The sequence below is a fragment of the Pseudophryne corroboree genome, chromosome 6 (genome assembly GCF_028390025.1).
Source record: "Pseudophryne corroboree isolate aPseCor3 chromosome 6, aPseCor3.hap2, whole genome shotgun sequence".
Lineage (NCBI taxonomy): Eukaryota > Metazoa > Chordata > Amphibia > Anura > Myobatrachidae > Pseudophryne > Pseudophryne corroboree.
Window position 1 is genome coordinate 819,030,428 of NC_086449.1, and position 18,796 is coordinate 819,049,223.

The 18,796-nt window shown below is 48.3% G+C and overlaps 1 protein-coding gene across 19 annotated transcripts in view; it reads left to right on the forward strand.

Moving 5' to 3' along the window:
* Positions 1–18,796, forward strand: part of PPFIBP1 (PPFIA binding protein 1) — a 133,981-nt gene that overhangs the window by 77,540 nt on the left and 37,645 nt on the right. For 10 of the 19 annotated variants that reach the window (XM_063929135.1, XM_063929139.1, XM_063929146.1 and 7 more), the window contains 8 exons: positions 1,045–1,106; positions 2,983–3,067; positions 4,379–4,527; positions 5,424–5,554; positions 7,243–7,296; positions 8,263–8,317; positions 13,999–14,176; positions 15,057–15,089. In XM_063929135.1, the coding sequence (XP_063785205.1) occupies positions 1,045–1,106; positions 2,983–3,067; positions 4,379–4,527; positions 5,424–5,554; positions 7,243–7,296; positions 8,263–8,317; positions 13,999–14,176; positions 15,057–15,089 (747 nt within the window). The remainder of the gene's footprint in view (positions 1–1,044; positions 1,107–2,982; positions 3,068–4,378; positions 4,528–5,423; positions 5,555–7,242; positions 7,297–8,262; positions 8,318–13,998; positions 14,177–15,056; positions 15,090–18,796) is intronic. The other 9 variants (XM_063929142.1, XM_063929144.1, XM_063929149.1 and 6 more) reach the window with 2 other exon arrangements.

Sequence of the window (18,796 nt, forward strand, 5' to 3'; positions counted from 1 at the left end):
AACCAGTTCATATTCACCGTCTGCACATTTGCAGAATCCAAGTGTTTTTAGCCTTTACAGTCCTAATCTTTTTATTTTGTGTTCTTGTGATTCTAAGCGCTGATTATAAGAGTATGATGCAGGTTTCACCATTACTCGGCTGCATTGGCTCAGTACTGCATTGTACTAAATTCTGTGTGTTATTGCGTGTCTGTCCTTATCCCATATCCACCCCACGTGTCTGTGTGACATATTGCTACAACGCTTTCTCTGCTTCAGCGGTCTCTGCAGCTTTTATGTTGTTTTGCTTGTTAAGTACATAAAATGGTTACTTTGGGATTTAAATTCTACCCACGCACTGCACATAGGGGAGTGCAGCCTATCCATTCACTAGAAGCCAGTGACATCACTGAGAGTGCAGCATATCCAGTCACTAGTGACATCACTGAGAGTGCAGCCTATCCAGTCACCAGTGACATCACTGAGAGTGCAGCCTATCCAGTCACCAGGAACCAGTGACATCACTGAGCGTGCAGCCTATCCGGTCACTAGGAACCAGTGACATCACTGATTGTGCAGCCTATCCAGTCACTAGGAACCAGTGACATCACCGAGAGTGCAGCCTATCCAGTCACTAGGAGCCAGTGACATCACTGAGAGTGCAGCCTATCCAGTCACTAGGAGCCAGTGACATCACAGAGTACAGCCTATCCAGTCACTAGGAGCCAGTGACATCACTGAGAGTACAGCCTATCCAGTCACTAGGAACCAGTGACATCACTGAGAGTGCAGCCTATCCAGTCACTAGGAGCCAGTGACATCACTGAGAGTGCAGTCTACCCTCCTAATTTGGGACAATTCTTTCCAACATTAACCAACCACATTTTACACCTACATTGTAGAACTAGGACGTCTCTTCTCTGATAATTAGGAAAGAGAATGTACATTTTAAGATGGAAAAATACAGAAATATAGGGTGTTATAGACTGTAAGAGTAAACATATGGATCTTTTATGGGGTGTTTGGAGTTCTGATATGAATGAAGTATATGTTGTGTCCTCTCAGATACGGAGGTGCAGAAGATGAAGAAAGCTGTGGAATCACTAATGGCTGCCAATGAAGAGAAGGTAGGTGCCCTGGGTGTGTCTTGTATTTATTCTAGCCCTGGTCTGTGTATGATGTAATCAGCGTTTCTGGGAGTGCGGCTTCAGTATATATTAGCATGTAAATACTCCACCTTCATGCAACTTTTATCTGTGTGTTTGGATGACCCTTCCTGCAGCTTTATAGATGTTTGATTTGTGGCTTATTAGTTTTCAGCAAATCTCTGTATCAGGAATGTGCAACCTGTTACCTGTAAGGGGCCACACGGACGCCCTCTAACCTGTAAGGGGCCACACGGACGCCCTCTAACCTGTAAGGGGCCACACGGACGCCATCTAACCTGTAAGGGGCCACACGGACGCCCTCCAACCTGTAAGGGGCCACACGGATGCGCTCTAACCTGTAAGGGGCCACACGGACGCCCTCTAACCATCAAAAGGGAGATTATATAAAACCATACACTGTACACAAATGCATAGACAGCACTCTGCAATAACGTATCAGGAGACACTTTAAACTCATAATACAGCTATATGTATATAACTACAACAAACAACTCTGACAGCAGGAAAGAGCTGGGGGCCCCAGGTGAAGGCACGGGGTGGGGGGGCCACCTGTTGCCCATGACTGCATTATACCATCTTCATGTGTTATCTCGAAGACTTGCCATCACCTTAGGTTACAACATAGCTCTAATCTGACTTACAGCTGTTTGTAAAGAGCAAAGCTATGAATAATGATAATATAAAGGCTTTAGTGAAAAACACAGAACTATAAAGTTATTTTACCTATGCAAGAATTGCGAGAGTACAAACCTATAAATGACATAATGTTTAGGTATAAAATTTGATTGGATTATAATAATTTGCTGCTTCCTAGGTGACATCCTTGTAAATTCCCACAATAGCCTCCCTGCAGCGCCCTTCAGCAGACTGGCATATAGAAAAACGCTTCCCTGGAGACTATTTTTGGCAGCAATACCAGTCTCCGATCATGGCAGCACGACGCGTCTGCACATAGGATCTAATGAGATGCTCGGGAATGAATTTACCCTCCGTTACATTCCTATCGCTTTCATTCCCAGCCACAAAGTCTCTTTGTTCAGTATCTGCAGAGCCCTCACAGCTAGAGGAGAAGGGGGGGGGGGTCGCAGATAGATACAAGCTGCATATTTGTGGGGATGTGGGATGTATTCATGCGGAGAGAGACACTGGATGGGACAACGGATAGCGTTTCCCCGTCTCTCCCAGCCCGTCTGGTCGCACATCGTACACATTCATGACCAGCACTTGTCTTGCTTTACTATAAACTCCGCTCTTCCCTTACACTCTGTGGCATGCAGCCCAAATCAACAGGATAGAGCTGGTCCAAAGAGCTTGCAATCTGTGAAAGTAACATAGTGCAGCGATAGTGTATATGTGTTGAATAGGGGACTGGTGGCAACTAATCCGATGCATTAGATAATGACCATTGCTGTCTGGTTCCCAGAGACCTAAACGCCTTTCTTCCTTCAGTCTGTGTCTTCTAATTATCCCCCAGTTTTTATTTACTATAAATCTACTTTTTTTCTTTATATTTGTGGTGGCTGCCATGTTACAAGATGAGCTCGATTATTAAGCGTATACAGGAATAGCGCAGTGGGGAACGCCGCCATCGGTGCCATAGAATAAGAGCTTTTGGGTTGACTTATGAAGCCATAAAAAGATGAGAGAAGTGGAGAAGTTGCCCATAGCAACCAAATTAGCATCTTAAAGAAAATACTTGATAAATGTTTCCTCAACGCTGGTTGGTCGCTATAGGCAACCGCCACTAGTCCACTTCTGCATTTTTCTTTTGTACTGCTTGATACATGGCCCCCTTTGTTCTCCAAGTAAGACATGAACCCTCTTCTACTTGCAGGACAGGAAGATTGAGGAGCTCAGACAGTCTCTGAACAGGTATAAGAAGGTCCAGGATATGGTAGTAATGGCGCACGGTAAGAAAGGTACACATTTAGTTTGTCTTCCTTCCGGTACTAAATAACCAGAGATGGGTTTAGACCGTGACCCTTTTATGCAGTGTTAGTAACGTAACCATTAGTAACAAAGGTCCTGCCCATTTCCAGGGAGAAATCTGGTGTATTCTGTGATTCTGTTTTGCTTTGTATAGGATTATATGGTATTTGCCGTAATGCGCAGGCTCTCGCCACTGCGCGTTTGTATAGTAAAAATGTATCTTGGTTTATACCGCAGAAAAAATGACGACTACGTTTATTTTTCCCTCCTTTGCTACATACAATGTGTATCTATACAGGACCGAGCATCTGTGTCGTGCCTGAAGATCTGTGTTTTCTATATAACACTTGATACGTTTGTTTTAATAACACTTTGAATTAATTGAATTATTCTGTTTATATAATCATTAAGATGTGGATTTTGTCCAGATCAGTGGTAGTCCGAAAATAGTAACCTGACGCGTTTTGTTGTGGTGTAACCCAGAAGAAGTCTGTTATTTTGCAGTGAAACGCATCGGTCACACTACTTTAGGGTTACTGCTGATCCAATTTATACAGTAGCCTCTGCTTAATACTCAAATCGCTATAGATAATGCTGCTCACAAACAGTCCCTCACCTAATCCTGGTTTTTCCCTCACCTAGGGGGTTATTCCGAGTTGAAAGCTAGCTGCTTTCGATCGCAGCAATTAGGTAAAAAAGCGGCACTTCTGCGCATGCGTATGGGGCGCAGTGCGCAGGTGCGACGTACTTTCACAAAAGCCGATGCAGTTTTACACAAGCTCTAGCGACGCTTTTCAGTCGCACTGCTGGCCGCAGAGTGATTGACAGGAAGTGGGTGTTTCTGGGCGGAAACTGACCGTTTTCGGGGAGTGTGTGTAAAAACGCAGGCGTGTCAGATACTAACGCAGGAGTGGCTGGGGAAACGTAGGCGTGGCTGGCCGAACGCAGGGCGTATTTGTGACGTCAAAACAGAAACTAAACAGTCTGAAGTGATCGCTAGCTAGGAGTAGGTCTGGGGCTGCTCAGAAACTGCACAATCTTTTTTGTAGCAATGCTGCGATCCTTTCGTTCGCACTTCTGCTAAACTAAGATACACTCCCAGTGGGCGGCGGCTTAGCATTTGCACGGCTGCTAAAAGCAGCTAGCGAGCGAACAACTCGGAATGAGGGCCCTAGTTCCTGACAAAACCACGCAGCACCTACTAACCTCCGCTCTAATGTCTCTGTAACAAAGAACAGGTATTTACATTCTTATTAAGCAAATGGAGCTGATTATACCTCCCAAATGATCTTTTTCTTCAGGCAAAGATGTGGAAAGTGACGACTCTGTCATATCGGGGTCCAATTCCCTGTTGTTTGACCCCAATGTATTAAGCGATGCTGAAAAGTCTCCCTCACCCCCAATGTTCTCGCTCTCCCCCAGCCCAGAAGAGGTGTCTTCTGGTACAGAGGTAAGATGACCGGTATATGTGATTTGTGTATGAATGACCCTTTATAGAGCAATCATTCCGTGCGACTATTACTCTGAATGTAAATCAAAGCTCTATAGAACTAGCGTGCTGGGAAATGTCGTCAAATATACCAGATTTGTAAAAGCTAACCGCGCAAAATGCGGACGCCCTGCGAGGATGGTATCCGGACTCCAGGTCGACAGCAAAAAGGTCGACACCAATTGGTCGACACACCTTAGGTCGACATGGACAAAAGGTCGACCGGAACAAGGTCGACATGGAAAAAGGTCGACATGAGTTTTTCACAATTTTTTTCTTTTTTTGAACCTTTTCATACTTAACGATCCACGTGGACTACGATTGGAACGGTAATCTATGCCGAGCGAAGCGGTAGCGGAGCGAAGGCACCATGCCCGAAGCATGGCGAGCGAAGCTGTGCACTAATTGGGGTTCCCGGTCACTCTACAAAGAAAACGACACCAAAAAAACATAAAAAACTCATGTCGACCTTTTTCCATGTCGACCTTGTTCCTGTCGACCTTTTGTCCATGTTGACCTAAGGTGTGTCGACCAATTGACGTCGACCTATGGTGTGTCGACCTTTTTGCTGTCGACCCTGAGTCCCAGACCCGCGAGGATATCGATTCCAATTGTAAATGAATTTTTCACAAACGCAGAAGCATTCCGGATCACTAAACCTGGAGTATAGATGTGCCTCCTATAAAACAGTATATGTATATGTATAGCAGTATATGTGAAAGTTTCCATTCCTTGAAAGAAATCTCAGTTCGGATAATCCAGCAAATGGATTCGGTATTCCGGCAATTTGTAACGTACGCTTTAGTTACATCATTGATTTAAAAAAAAATATTAATGGTGACCATTATTTAATCTAGTCTACATTGGAAGTGCACACGAGCGTGCTGCAGGTTACCATCCCCTCGTTTCCATCAGCTCAGATGTTCCAGAACCAAACCGAAACGGCGAAAACTTCCGCAAGAGAGGAGCCCTCCTCACCAGGCGCCAGGTAAATGTTCTGAATATGGATCCGTTTTGGTAAATGCAAGGAAATTCTATATAATTTATTATTCTTTACAGAGTTTATGTTGTGGTTGTAATTCTTACAAATGTCAATTAAAACATATGGCCGCAATTGCTTCTACACAGAAAGCGTCCGTTTGCACAGATTTAGCGACTAGAACACGAGGCTAGATGGTCGGTTTCTGAAAACAATGTTTGCTTTGCGCAGCGCGCTCGCTAGACGGAGGGTACTCCCATCTGTATGATATATAGTGGTGGCAAGCAGACCTGCACGCTGGTATCACTGCGGAGTCTTGTTGCTCCATTCTGGCGCACATTGTACCGGAAATACATTAATATGCAAATGTCTCATCTGCACTTTCCACACGGAGGGAGTTACCGTTCTCTGTGCGGAGCGGACAGCCGGGGCGCTGTTGCTGAGTGAAACCTCACCGCGTTTCCCCCTACATGGCTCATCCCCAGCTCTATCCACAGACTGTATATACTGGGAGTATTGATTTACAATTACAGTGCGGACTGGCGTTCTATGGAAGGACAAAGCAAAATCGGAAATGGGGGATTGTGCTGCCGGAACCTCGCACCTCTCATAATGCGCTGCTTACCTCACCCGCGGCAGGCACAAGTGTACATGAAAAGTACATTTTTGTGCCCTTATTTATCAAGGAGTGATACATTTCACTGTGAGTTATAAATTGCACCAGACAATCAGCTCCTAACTGCCATGTCACAGGCTGGGTTTGCAAAATGACAGTTGGGAGCTGATTGGCTGGTGCAATTTATCACTCACAGTGAAATGTATCACTCACTGATAAATAAGGGCATTATCCTCTACGTTTTTTCCAACATTAATTATGATTATTATTATTAATATACCTATAGTGGATATTTACTTTTTCCTTGGATTCCGGCTGCTCCGTTGCAGATAAATACGGCTGGAATATTTACCACTGGACATTATAAATAGATAATGTGAATACAGGCCACTTGTATAATGTGTGTTCCCCTCGGATCTACAGACAGATGTTCTCCTTGAATCCTTCGTGCACGTTACGTTCTTCATTGTACCTATCCGCCAGCTTAGCACATGTGTAGGAGTTTCCCATAGCAACAGATTGTAGCTAACACGTTATATAGAATGTGCTAGATAAATGATAGCTGGAATGTGATTGGTTGCTATTGGCAACACATTCAGATGTCCTGTTTAGAAGATCTGATACATCTCCCTCTACGTCTGGACCCCACTCTGTAGGGACCTCTGGGGTTTCTCCTGGTGTCTTCTCCAGTTAGTGTCCGGTCATTCCATCCAGCTGTCTCCTTGTGCCCAGTTGAGATTAGGGGTAAATGTAATAGGGTCCAAGTTCCCAGCTGTGCGGGACTTTGGGCCACAACGCCCGTGTTTTTAAAGCGGCAACCATTTAGAAGGCTGTTTTTTTGCCTTGTAAATCTTTGGCACTTTAAAAATCCGGTTATTCTTGCCGCAGTCCCGCACCGGCGGGAACCCGAAACCCTATTACATTTACCCCCAGGTGCTTGTTTTATGTTCATTGTTCTGCATAAATGGGGCGTGTTGGGCATAGTTGGGGCTGCCCTCTAGGGGCAGAACAGAAATCGGGGTAATCCGGCCTCTACCGCCTGTACAATAGTGCAGAAACCTGCTGTCATCCTGTCTTGCAGTGAGGTGAAGCCGAGTGACTTACCTGCCGAGGCCTGGTCGGAAGAACAGCCTGTGTGAGTGCCCGTGTTTTACATATAATCTACATATGTACTGTATGTGTGATAGTATGTATGAGACAAATATCCGTCTGACATTTTATTATAGCTATAAATGTGATTCACGTTACCACTTCTATAGCAAGGTAATTAAATCCCAAATTCATACTTATAAAGCATAAATACATTGACCTATTCGTGGCTGGGTCCGTGGTGGCGTCTTTTGTTGGTGGCACTTCTGTGATTTTAACACATGCCGCTTCTATCCCCTCCCCTGCGGTAAGGATGTGCAAGGACCGACACACCCACTGACCGCATCTTCAGACGCTTAAATACACATTGGCGCGTCTTTAGACACAACCGTTGGTCGCACGAGTGTGCGCAATTAAGCGTCTTGAGTTTGCAAGCGCTGTAGCGACATGCCTGCGTTAGAGATCGCCCTATAAGACGGAGTACCTTAGTGCGTCCAATACATTTCTGCTACCGTCCAATTGTGACTCTGCGCACATACTCATGAAAAGAAACGGTTAACTGCGTCTGACCCCGACAGTGCTCCTGACGCGCAAGCAGGCTCTAAGCGTTGTGAAAAGAGACATTCTAAGTAAATGCCCTTACACGTGCAGACACACTCCTCTATTGCAAGTCATTATAGCCCCCTACAACAGTCATAGACCATATACAAAGGGAATCTGATGGAGGACAAAAAGCTGAAATAGTAAAGCTGGCTAAGCATACTGTGACATCACTGGCAGTACTCTGTGTGCTCTGCCAGTGGGTATCCTGTAGCTAATGATAAGTCAGAGTGATGAAGGATAGAGGCACACCATCCTCTTGTGCGGTGTTCAGTTCCTCTGCATGATGTAGCGGGCAGCATTGTGGACATATACGCTATATAGGAATATGCTAATTGTATGCCTGGGAACAGAGATCCGCTTTCCCTGTGTTTGCGGTTGATAACGTGACGCCGTATTTTGCTGTTTTTAGGTCTCTCGTGAAGAAGTCGAGCAGTTTAGACAACCTGAAGAAGTCTTCGCCGCGGGTGAGTGGTGCTGGGGATATTGCTCTGCAGTACGCAGTATTCTCTTCTGTGTGCCGGGGATATTGCTCTGTAGTACGCAGGATCCTCTTCTGTGTGCCATGGATATTGCTCTGCAGTACGCAGGATCCTCTTCTGTGTGCCGGGGATATTGCTCTGCAGTACGCAGGATCCTCTTCTGTGTGCCGGGGATATTGCTCTGCAGTACGCAGGATCCTCTTCTGTGTGCCGGGGATATTGCTCTGCAGTACGCAGGATCCTCTCCTGTGTGCCGGGGATATTGCTCTGCAGTACGCAGGATCCTCTTCTGTGTGCCGGGGATATTGCTCTGCAGTACGCAGGATCCTCTTCTGTGTGCCGGGGATATTGCTCTGCAGTACGCAGGATCCTCTTCTGTGTGCCGGGGATATTGCTCTGCAGTACGCAGGAGCCTCTTCTGTGGGCCGGGGATATTGCTCTGCAGTACGCAGGATCCGCTCTGCAGTACGCAGGATCCTCTTCTGTGTGCCGGGGACATTGCTCTGCAGTACGCAGGATCCTCTTCTGTGGGCCGGGGATATTGCTCTGCAGTACGCAGGATCCTCTTCTGTGTGCCGGGGACATTGTTCTGCAGTATGCAGGATCCTCTTCTGTGTTCAGGGATATTGCTCTGCAGTACGCAGGATCCTCTTCTGTGTGCCGGGGACATTGCTCTGCAGTACGCAGGATCCTCTTCTGTGTGCTGGGGATATTGCTCTGCAGTACGCAGGATCCTCTTCTGTGGGCCGGGGATATTGCTCTGCAGTACGCAGGATCCTCTTCTGTGTGCCGGGGATATTGCTCTGCAGTACGCAGGAGCCTCTTCTGTGGGCCGGGGATATTGCTCTGCAGTACGCAGGATCCGCTCTGCAGTACGCAGGATCCTCTTCTGTGTGCCGGGGACATTGCTCTGCAGTACGCAGGATCCTCTTCTGTGGGCCGGGGATATTGCTCTGCAGTACGCAGGATCCTCTTCTGTGTGCCGGGGACATTGTTCTGCAGTATGCAGGATCCTCTTCTGTGTTCAGGGATATTGCTCTGCAGTACGCAGGATCCTCTTCTGTGTGCCGGGGACATTGCTCTGCAGTACGCAGGATCCTCTTCTGTGTGCTGGGGATATTGCTCTGCAGTACGCAGGATCCTCTTCTGTGTGCTGGGGATATTGCTCTGCAGTACGCAGGATCCTCTTCTGTGTGCCGGGGATATTGCTCTGCAGTACGCAGGATCCTCTTCTGTGTGCCGGGGATATTGCTCTGCAGTACGCAGGATCCTCTTCTGTGTGCCGGGGATATTGCTCTGCAGTACGCAGGATCCTCTTCTGTGTGCCGGGGATATTGCTCTGCAGTACGCAGGATCCTCTTCTGTGTGCCGGGGATATTGCTCTGCAGTACGCAGGATCCTCTTCTGTGTGCCGGGGATATTGCTCTGCAGTACGCAGGAGCCTCTTCTGTGGGCCGGGGATATTGCTCTGCAGTACGCAGGATCCGCTCTGCAGTACGCAGGATCCTCTTCTGTGTGCCGGGGACATTGCTCTGCAGTACGCAGGATCCTCTTCTGTGGGCCGGGGATATTGCTCTGCAGTACGCAGGATCCTCTTCTGTGTGCCGGGGACATTGTTCTGCAGTATGCAGGATCCTCTTCTGTGTTCAGGGATATTGCTCTGCAGTACGCAGGATCCTCTTCTGTGTGCCGGGGACATTGCTCTGCAGTACGCAGGATCCTCTTCTGTGTGCTGGGGATATTGCTCTGCAGTACGCAGGATCCTCTTCTGTGTGCCGGGGATATTGCTCTGCAGTACGCAGGATCCTCTTCTGTGTGCCGGGGATATTGCTCTGCAGTACGCAGGAGCCTCTTCTGTGGGCCGGGGATATTGCTCTGCAGTACGCAGGATCCGCTCTGCAGTACGCAGGATCCTCTTCTGTGTGCCGGGGACATTGCTCTGCAGTACGCAGGATCCTCTTCTGTGGGCCGGGGATATTGCTCTGCAGTACGCAGGATCCTCTTCTGTGTGCCGGGGACATTGTTCTGCAGTATGCAGGATCCTCTTCTGTGTTCAGGGATATTGCTCTGCAGTACGCAGGATCCTCTTCTGTGTGCCGGGGACATTGCTCTGCAGTACGCAGGATCCTCTTCTGTGTGCTGGGGATATTGCTCTGCAGTACGCAGGATCCTCTTCTGTGGGCCGGGGATATTGCTCTGCAGTACGCAGGATCCTCTTCTGTGTGCCGGGGATATTGCTCTGCAGTACGCAGGATCCTCTTCTGTGTGCCGGGGATATTGCTCTGCAGTACGCAGGATCCTCTTCTGTGTGCCGGGGATATTGCTCTGCAGTACGCAAGAGCCTCTTCTGTGGGCCGGGGATATTGCTCTGCAGTACGCAGGATCCTCTTCTGTGGGCCGGGGATATTGCTCTGCAGTACGCAGGATCCTCTTCTGTGGGCCGGGGATATTGCTCTGCAGTACGCAGGATCCTCTTCTGTGTGCCGGGGATATTGCTCTGCAGTACGCAGGATCCTCTTCTGTGGGCCGGGGATATTGCTCTGCAGTACGCAGGATCCTCTTCTGTGTACCGGGGATATTGCTCTGCAGTACGCAGGATCCTCTTCTGTGTGCCGGGGATATTGCTCTGCAGTACGCAGGAGCCTCTTCTGTGGGCCGGGGATATTGCTCTGCAGTACGCAGGATCCTCTTCTGTGTGCCGGGGATATTGCTCTGCAGTACGCAGGATCCTCTTCTGTGGGCCGGGGATATTGCTCTGCAGTACGCAGGATCCTCTTCTGTGTGCCGGGGATATTGCTCTGCAGTACGCAGGATCCTCTTCTGTGTGCCGGGGATATTGCTCTGCAGTACGCAGGATCCTCTTCTGTGTGCCGGGGATATTGCTCTGCAGTACGCAGGATCCTCTTCTGTGTGCCGGGGATATTGCTCTGCAGTACGCAGGATCCTCTTCTGTGTGCCGGGGATATTGCTCTGCAGTACGCAGGATCCTCTTCTGTGTGCCGGGGATATTGCTCTGCAGTACGCAGGATCCTCTTCTGTGTGCCGGGGATATTGCTCTGCAGTACGCAGGATCCTCTTCTGTGTGCCGGGGATATTGCTCTGCAGTACGCAGGATCCTCTTCTGTGTGCCGGGGATATTGCTCTGCAGTACGCAGGATCCTCTTCTGTGTGCCGGGGATATTGCTCTGCAGTACGCAGGATCCTCTTCTGTGTGCCGGGGATATTGCTCTGCAGTACGCAGGATCCTCTTCTGTGTGCCGGGGATATTGCTCTGCAGTACGCAGGATCCTCTTCTGTGTGCCGGGGATATTGCTCTGCAGTACGCAGGATCCTCTTCTGTGTGCCGGGGATATTGCTCTGCAGTACGCAGGATCCTCTTCTGTGTGCCGGGGATATTGCTCTGCAGTACGCAGGATCCTCTTCTGTGTGCCGGGGATATTGCTCTGCAGTACGCAGGATCCTCTTCTGTGTGCCGGGGATATTGCTCTGCAGTACGCAGGATCCTCTTCTGTGTGCCGGGGATATTGCTCTGCAGTACGCAGGATCCTCTTCTGTGTGCCGGGGATATTGCTCTGCAGTACGCAGGATCCTCTTCTGTGTGCTGTGTATGAGGCGGCAGTGATGTGTGTTCCTGGTAATTACAGGTTCCTGAGCATCTCTACAGATAAAAATACACTCAGCGCATCACTGGCCTCTATCATTATGTGCCAGATTGCAGATGTCTCTCACTTTCTCTCTCACTCTTTCTTTTTCTTGTTCGTTCATGCTTTCGCTCTCTCTTTATCTGGCGTGCTCGCTTCCTCTATCTGGTGCGCTTGCTTCCTCTATCTGGTGCACTCGCTCCCTCTTTACCTTGCGTGTATGCTCGCTCCCTCTTTACCTTGCACTCATGCTCGCTCCCTCTTTACCTTGCGTGCATGCTCGCTCCCTCTTTACCTTGCGTGCATGCTCGCTCCCTCTTTACCTTGCGTGCATGCTCGCTCCCTCTACCTTGGGTGCATGCTCGCTCCCTCTTTACCTTGGGTGCATGCTCGCTCCCTCTTTACCTTGCGTGCATGCTCGCTCCCTCTACCTTGGGTGCATGCTCGCTCCCTCTTTACCTTGGGTGCATGCTCGCTCCCTCTTTACCTTGCGTGCATGCTCGCTCCCTCTTTACCTTGCGCGCATACTCGCTCCCTCTTTACCTTGAGCGCATACTCGCTCCCTCTTTACCTTGCGTGCATGCTCGCTCCCTCTTTACCTTGCGCGCATACTCGCTCCCTCTTTACCTTGAGCGCATACTCGCTCACTCTTTACCTTGCGTGCATACTCGCTCCCTCTTTACCTTGCGCGCGTGCTTGCTCCCTCTACCTGGCGTGCGTGCTTGCTCCCTCTTTACCTGGCGTGCATGCTCGCTCCCTCTTTACCTGGCGTGCGTGCTTGCTCCCTCTTTACCTGGCGTGCATGTTCGCTCCCTCCCTCTTTACCTGGCGTGCATGTTCGCTCCCTCCCTCTTTACCTTGCGTGCATACTCGCTCCCTCTTTACCTTGCGCGCGTGCTTGCTCCCTCTTTACCTGGTGTGCGTGCTTGCTCCCTCTTTACCTGGCGTGCATGCTCACTCCCTCTTTACCTGGCGTGCGTGCTTGCTCCCTCTTTACCTGGCGTGCATGCTCGCTCCCTCCCTCTTTACCTTGCGTGCATGCTCGCTCCCTCTTTACCTTGCGCGCGTGCTTGCTTGCTCCCTCTTTACCTGGCGTGCGTGCTTGCTTGCTCCCTCTTTACCTGGCGTGCATGCTTGCTCCCTCTTAACTGGCGTGCGTGCTTGCTCCCTCTTAACTGGCGTGCATGCTTGCTCCCTCTTTACCTGGCGCGTGTGCTCGCTCCCTCTTTACCTGGCGTGCTTGCTCCCTCCCTCTTTACCTGGCGCGTGTGCTTGCTCCCTCTTTACCTGGCATGCCTGCTTGCTCCCTCTTTACCTGGCGTGCTTGCTCCCTCCCTCTTTACCTGGCGCGCGTGCTTGCTCCCTCCCTCTTTACCTGGCGCGCGTGCTTGCTCCCTCCCTCTTTACCTGGCGCGCGTGCTTGCTCCCTCCCTCTTTACCTGGCGCGCGTGCTTGCTCCCTCCCTCTTTACCTGGCGCGCGTGCTTGCTCCCTCCCTCTTTACCTGGCGCGCGTGCTCGCTCCCTCCCTCTTTACCTGGCGCGCGTGCTCGCTCCCTCCCTCTTTACCTGGCGCGCGTGCTCGCTCCCTCCCTCTTTACCTGGCGCGCGTGCTCGCTCCCTCCCTCTTTACCTGGCGCGCGTACTTGCTCTTTCCCTCTTTACCTGGCGCGCGTACTTGCTCCCTCACTCTTTACCTGGCGCGCGTACTTGCTCCCTCCCTCTTTACCTGGCGCGCGTACTTGCTCCCTCCCTCTTTACCTGGCGCGCGTACTTGCTCCCTCCCTCTTTACCTGGCGCGCGTACTTGCTCCCTCCCTCTTTACCTGGCGCGCGTACTTGCTCCCTCCCTCTTTACCTGGCGCGCGTATTTGCTCCCTCCCTCTTTACCTGGCACGCGTGCTTGCTCCCTCCCTCTTTACCTGGCGCGCGTGCTCGCTCCCTCTTTTGCTCGTCCACTTTTCCTAGCTCTATTTCTGTATTACTTCTGGGATTCCATCTAATAACACTTTATTTATTGCCGATTAGAAACCATCTTCCCCAGACTCCGGCAAGTTTGAAACCCTTCCGCCGAGACCCCCGGCGCACGCAGCGACGGTAGGGGAAGAGGAATGTTTTGGGACCCGTAAAACCAGGTCGTCATTTGGACGAGGATTTTTCAAAATCAAGAATACGAATAAGAAGACGGCAAGCACCCCAAACCTAGGTATGTAGACCGCTGCTTATCTGTTGTCCTGGAAACCCCTCCCCTTCTTACAGAATAATCCCTGCCTGTATGCGGTGACCCATTACCCGCAGCTGGGGCACGTGTCAGTGACAGAAGGCTCCGTAGCTTCATGTCTCGTGTATCAGACCAGCTTTGTGACCCCCTATTAATGGACAATGGTGTGACAGGATGTTTATGTGCTCAGACTGTCATCCTCTAATTATAGACTGAATGAGTCTACAGAAACCACTTTCAACTTTTAAAAGGCCAGTAAGCTGAAAATGTGGGATAATCCTACATGAAAGGGCGATTTTATACCATTCATAAATACACACGTAAAGTTTACATGCACATTACTGAAGGTGCTTCATGATGTAAGTACACTGGATTACCGTCCTCCGCTACCTACCCCTACACCTTCCTTCAGTGACCTTACACACAGACACTGTGATCTGCATAGAGAAACAGGCTTCCCCCCACATTCCAGCCTCACTCTACCTTCAGTCCTACTTCTGTGTATTAAATGTCTCAATAATGAATCGCTTAGTTCCATACTTCTGGTCTATACAAATTGCACACTTTCTGTGGCTTTGTGCTCTAGAAACTACACAAGTGTTCTAGACCGAGGATTATGGTTTGAAACAATATTTAGTATATAATAATTCTATAAATGCTATCGTAGAGTGATATAGTATGTGTATTTCACGATCTGTCCCCTTTTCCGTGTCTCCCCCCCACCTGTGTGATTTCGGGGTTCCTCCTGTTGCCTCGTTGACTTTTGCTCTCCCTGCTGTTTTCTTCTGGTATGTTTAATTTCTCTTCTACAAATTCTTTCCTCCTGGGCTGCATTTGGTTTTGTGCACTTTACGGAAACCTGAAGATCGCAGCCGAAGTGCGAGCGCCCCCACCTTAGGTACTGTAAATCTGCATGTCCGTAAAAAATGGCTCCCGTGCTGTGCTCCCATCATCATCCGTATTAACACTCCAGCATAGCTAAAATAAAAACCCCATATATTACCAAATCGACTCATAAGTATATGATCATAACTCATCCGTATTCCCTTCCTCCATTACTAATGTGTGTTTTGTAGTCTCCAGCTAATACAGTGCTAGTAATAATTCCCAGCGCTTCTAATATTGTAGCTATAGAGCTTTAGCGCCATCTTGTGTTAACCGTGAGAACTTACACGTTTGCTCTAATTTTGGAAAATTAGGATTTGTGCTTCAATCTACAGTGTGGGCATAAGTGTTACAGTAGCTGCAACGATCTAAAAACATTTATTCAGTATTGAAATGATATTCTGGATTATGCGTGTATGTTTGGTGTCTTCAGGTGACTCTGTTTATGTAAAATTGACCCTATTTGGTAAATTGGTGTATGCATTTTCATAAGTACTATAAAATATTATCCATAGGGAGAGAGCCTAAGTTACTGAGATCAGTGGCAAACGCAGGATTTCTAGATGGGGGTTTCCAAATGTAATCCACAGTCTACCACTCTGCAGAAGATGGAATACTGTATTCATATGTAACACTACACACAGTCTATAGTATAAACTGTATCAAACATTTAATATACAGTAAATAAGATAAGTGGTCATGAAAAAGGTTAAACATACTATAATAAATAAATACGCAAACACAAAGGAATCAATACTACACTTTCTAAGCACACATTCTTCCACCTCATGATAAGGCTCCTGTCTCTTCTTTTTGGTAGCTACTCTCTGGTCCAGTGCACTGATTGGATGCTCAGATCCACACGCAGCAAACTTGGTAGAAGAAGCTGCTACCACTGGGCACATGTAGCAGCTCTGCTCTGTCACTTACACCGCATGATGTGGCTGCAGCTATAGTAATAGTATTATATACCATTGTTATTGTCAAAATGTGAGCCAATTGCCAAGAGAAGGGTGGGGGGGGTTCCGGGCAACCAGAATCCGCCAGATATCGTCCCTTGTATAGTCCCAGTCAGTGATATATCCGCTAGATATCGTCCCTTGTATAGTTCCAGTCAGTGATATATCCGCCAGATATCGTCCCTTGTATAGTTCCAGTCAGTGATATATCCGCCAGATATCGTCTCTTGTATAGTTCCAGTCAGTGATATATCCGCCAGATATCGTCTCTTGTATAGTCCCAGTCAGTGATATATCAGCCAGGTATCGTCCCTTGTATAGTCCCAGTCAGTGATATATGCGCCAGATATCGTCCCTTGTATAGTCCCAGTCAGTGATATATCCGCCAGGTATCGTCCCTTGTATAGTCCCAGTCAGTGATGTATCCGCCAGATATCGTCCCTTGTATAGTCCCAGTCAGTGATGTATCCGCCAGATATCGTCCCTTGTATAGTCCCAGTCAGTGATGTATCCGCCAGATATCGTCTCTTGTATAGTCCCAGTCAGTGATATATCCGCCAGATATCGTCTCTTGTATAGTCCCAGTCACTGATATATCCGCCAGGTATCGTCCCTTGTATAGTCCCAGTCAGTGATATATCCGCCAGATATCGTCCCTTGTATAGTCCCAGTAAGTGATATATCCGCCAGGTATCGTCCCTTGTATAGTCCCAGTCAGTGATATATCCGCCAGATATCGTCTCTTGTATAGTCCCAGTCAGTGATATATCCGCCAGATATCGTCTCTTGTATAGTCCCAGTCAGTGATATATCCGCCAGATATCGTCTCTTATATAGTCCCAGTCACTGATATATCCGCCAGATATGGTCCCTTGTATAGTCCCAGTAAGTGATATATCCGCCAGATATCGTCCCTTGTATAGTCCCAGTCACTGATATATCCGCCAGATATCGTCCCTTGTATAGTCCCAGTCAGTAATATATCCGCCAGATATCGTCCCTTGTATAGTCCCAGTCACTGATATATCCGCCAGATATCGTCTCTTGTATAGTCCCAGTCAGTAATATATCCGCCAGATATCGTCCCTTGTATAGTATAGTCCCAGTCACTGATATATCTGCCAGATATCGTCCCTTGTATAGTCCCAGTCACTGATATATCCGCCAGATATCGTCCCTTGTATAGTCCCAGTCAGTAATATATCCGCCAGATATCGTCCCTTGTATAGTCCCAGTCACTGATATATCCGCCAGATATCGTCCCTTGTATAGTCCCAGTCACTGATATATCCGCCAGATATCGTCCCTTGTATAGTCCCAGTCACTGATATATCCGCCAGATATCGTCCCTTGTATAGTCCCAGTCAGTAATATATCCGCCAGATATCGTCCCTTGTATAGTCCCAGTCACTGATATATCCGCCAGATATCGTCCCTTGTATAGTCCCAGTCAGTAATATATCCGCCAGATATCGTCCCTTGTATAGTATAGTCCCAGTCACTGATATATCCGCCAGATATCGTCCCTTGTATAGTCCCAGTCAGTGATATATCCGCCAGATATCGTCTCTTGTATAGTCCCAGTCAGTAATATATCCGCCAGATATCGTCTCTTGTATAGTTCCAGTCAGTGATATATCCGCCAGATATCGTCTCTTGTATAGTTCCAGTCAGTGATATATCCGCCAGATATGGTCCCTTGTATAGTCCCAGTAAGTGATATATCCGCCAGATATCGTCCCTTGTATAGTCCCAGTAAGTGATATATCCGCCAGATATCGTCCCTTGTATAGTCCCAGTCAGTAATATATCCGCCAGATATCGTCTCTTGTATAGTCCCAGTCACTGATATATCCGCCAGATATCGTCCCTTGTATAGTCCCAGTCAGTAATATATCCGCCAGATATCGTCTCTTGTATAGTCCCAGTCACTGATATATCCGCCAGATATCGTCCCTTGTATAGTCCCAGTCACTGATATATCCGCCAGATATCGTCCCTTGTATAGTCCCAGTCAGTAATATATCCGCCAGATATCGTCCCTTGTATAGTATAGTCCCAGTCACTGATATATCCGCCAGATATCGTCCCTTGTATAGTCCCAGTCACTGATATATCCGCCAGATATCGTCCCTTGTATAGTCCCAGTCAGTAATATATCCGCCAGATATCGTCCCTTGTATAGTCCCAGTCACTGATATATCCTCCAGATATCGTCTCTTGTATAGTCCCAGTCAGTAATATATCCGCCAGATATCGTCTCTTGTATAGTCCCAGTCAGTGATATATCCGCCAGATATCGTCCCTTGTATAGTCCCAGTCACTGATATATCCGCCAGATATCGTCCCTTGTATAGTCCCAGTCACTGATATATCCGCCAGATATCGTCCCTTGTATAGTCCCAGTCACTGATATATCCGCCAGATACCGTCTCTTGTATAGTATAGTCCCAGTCACTGATATATCCGCCAGATATCGTCCCTTGTATAGTCCCAGTCACTGATATATCCGCCAGATATCGTCCCTTGTATAGTCCCAGTCACTGATATATCCGCCAGATATCGTCCCTTGTATAGTCCCAGTCAGTAATATATCCGCCAGATATCGTCCCTTGTATAGTCCCAGTCACTGATATATCCGCCAGATATCGTCTCTTGTATAGTCCCAGTCAGTAATATATCCGCCAGATATCGTCTCTTGTATAGTCCCAGTCAGTGATATATCCGCCAGATATCGTCCCTTGTATAGTCCCAGTCACTG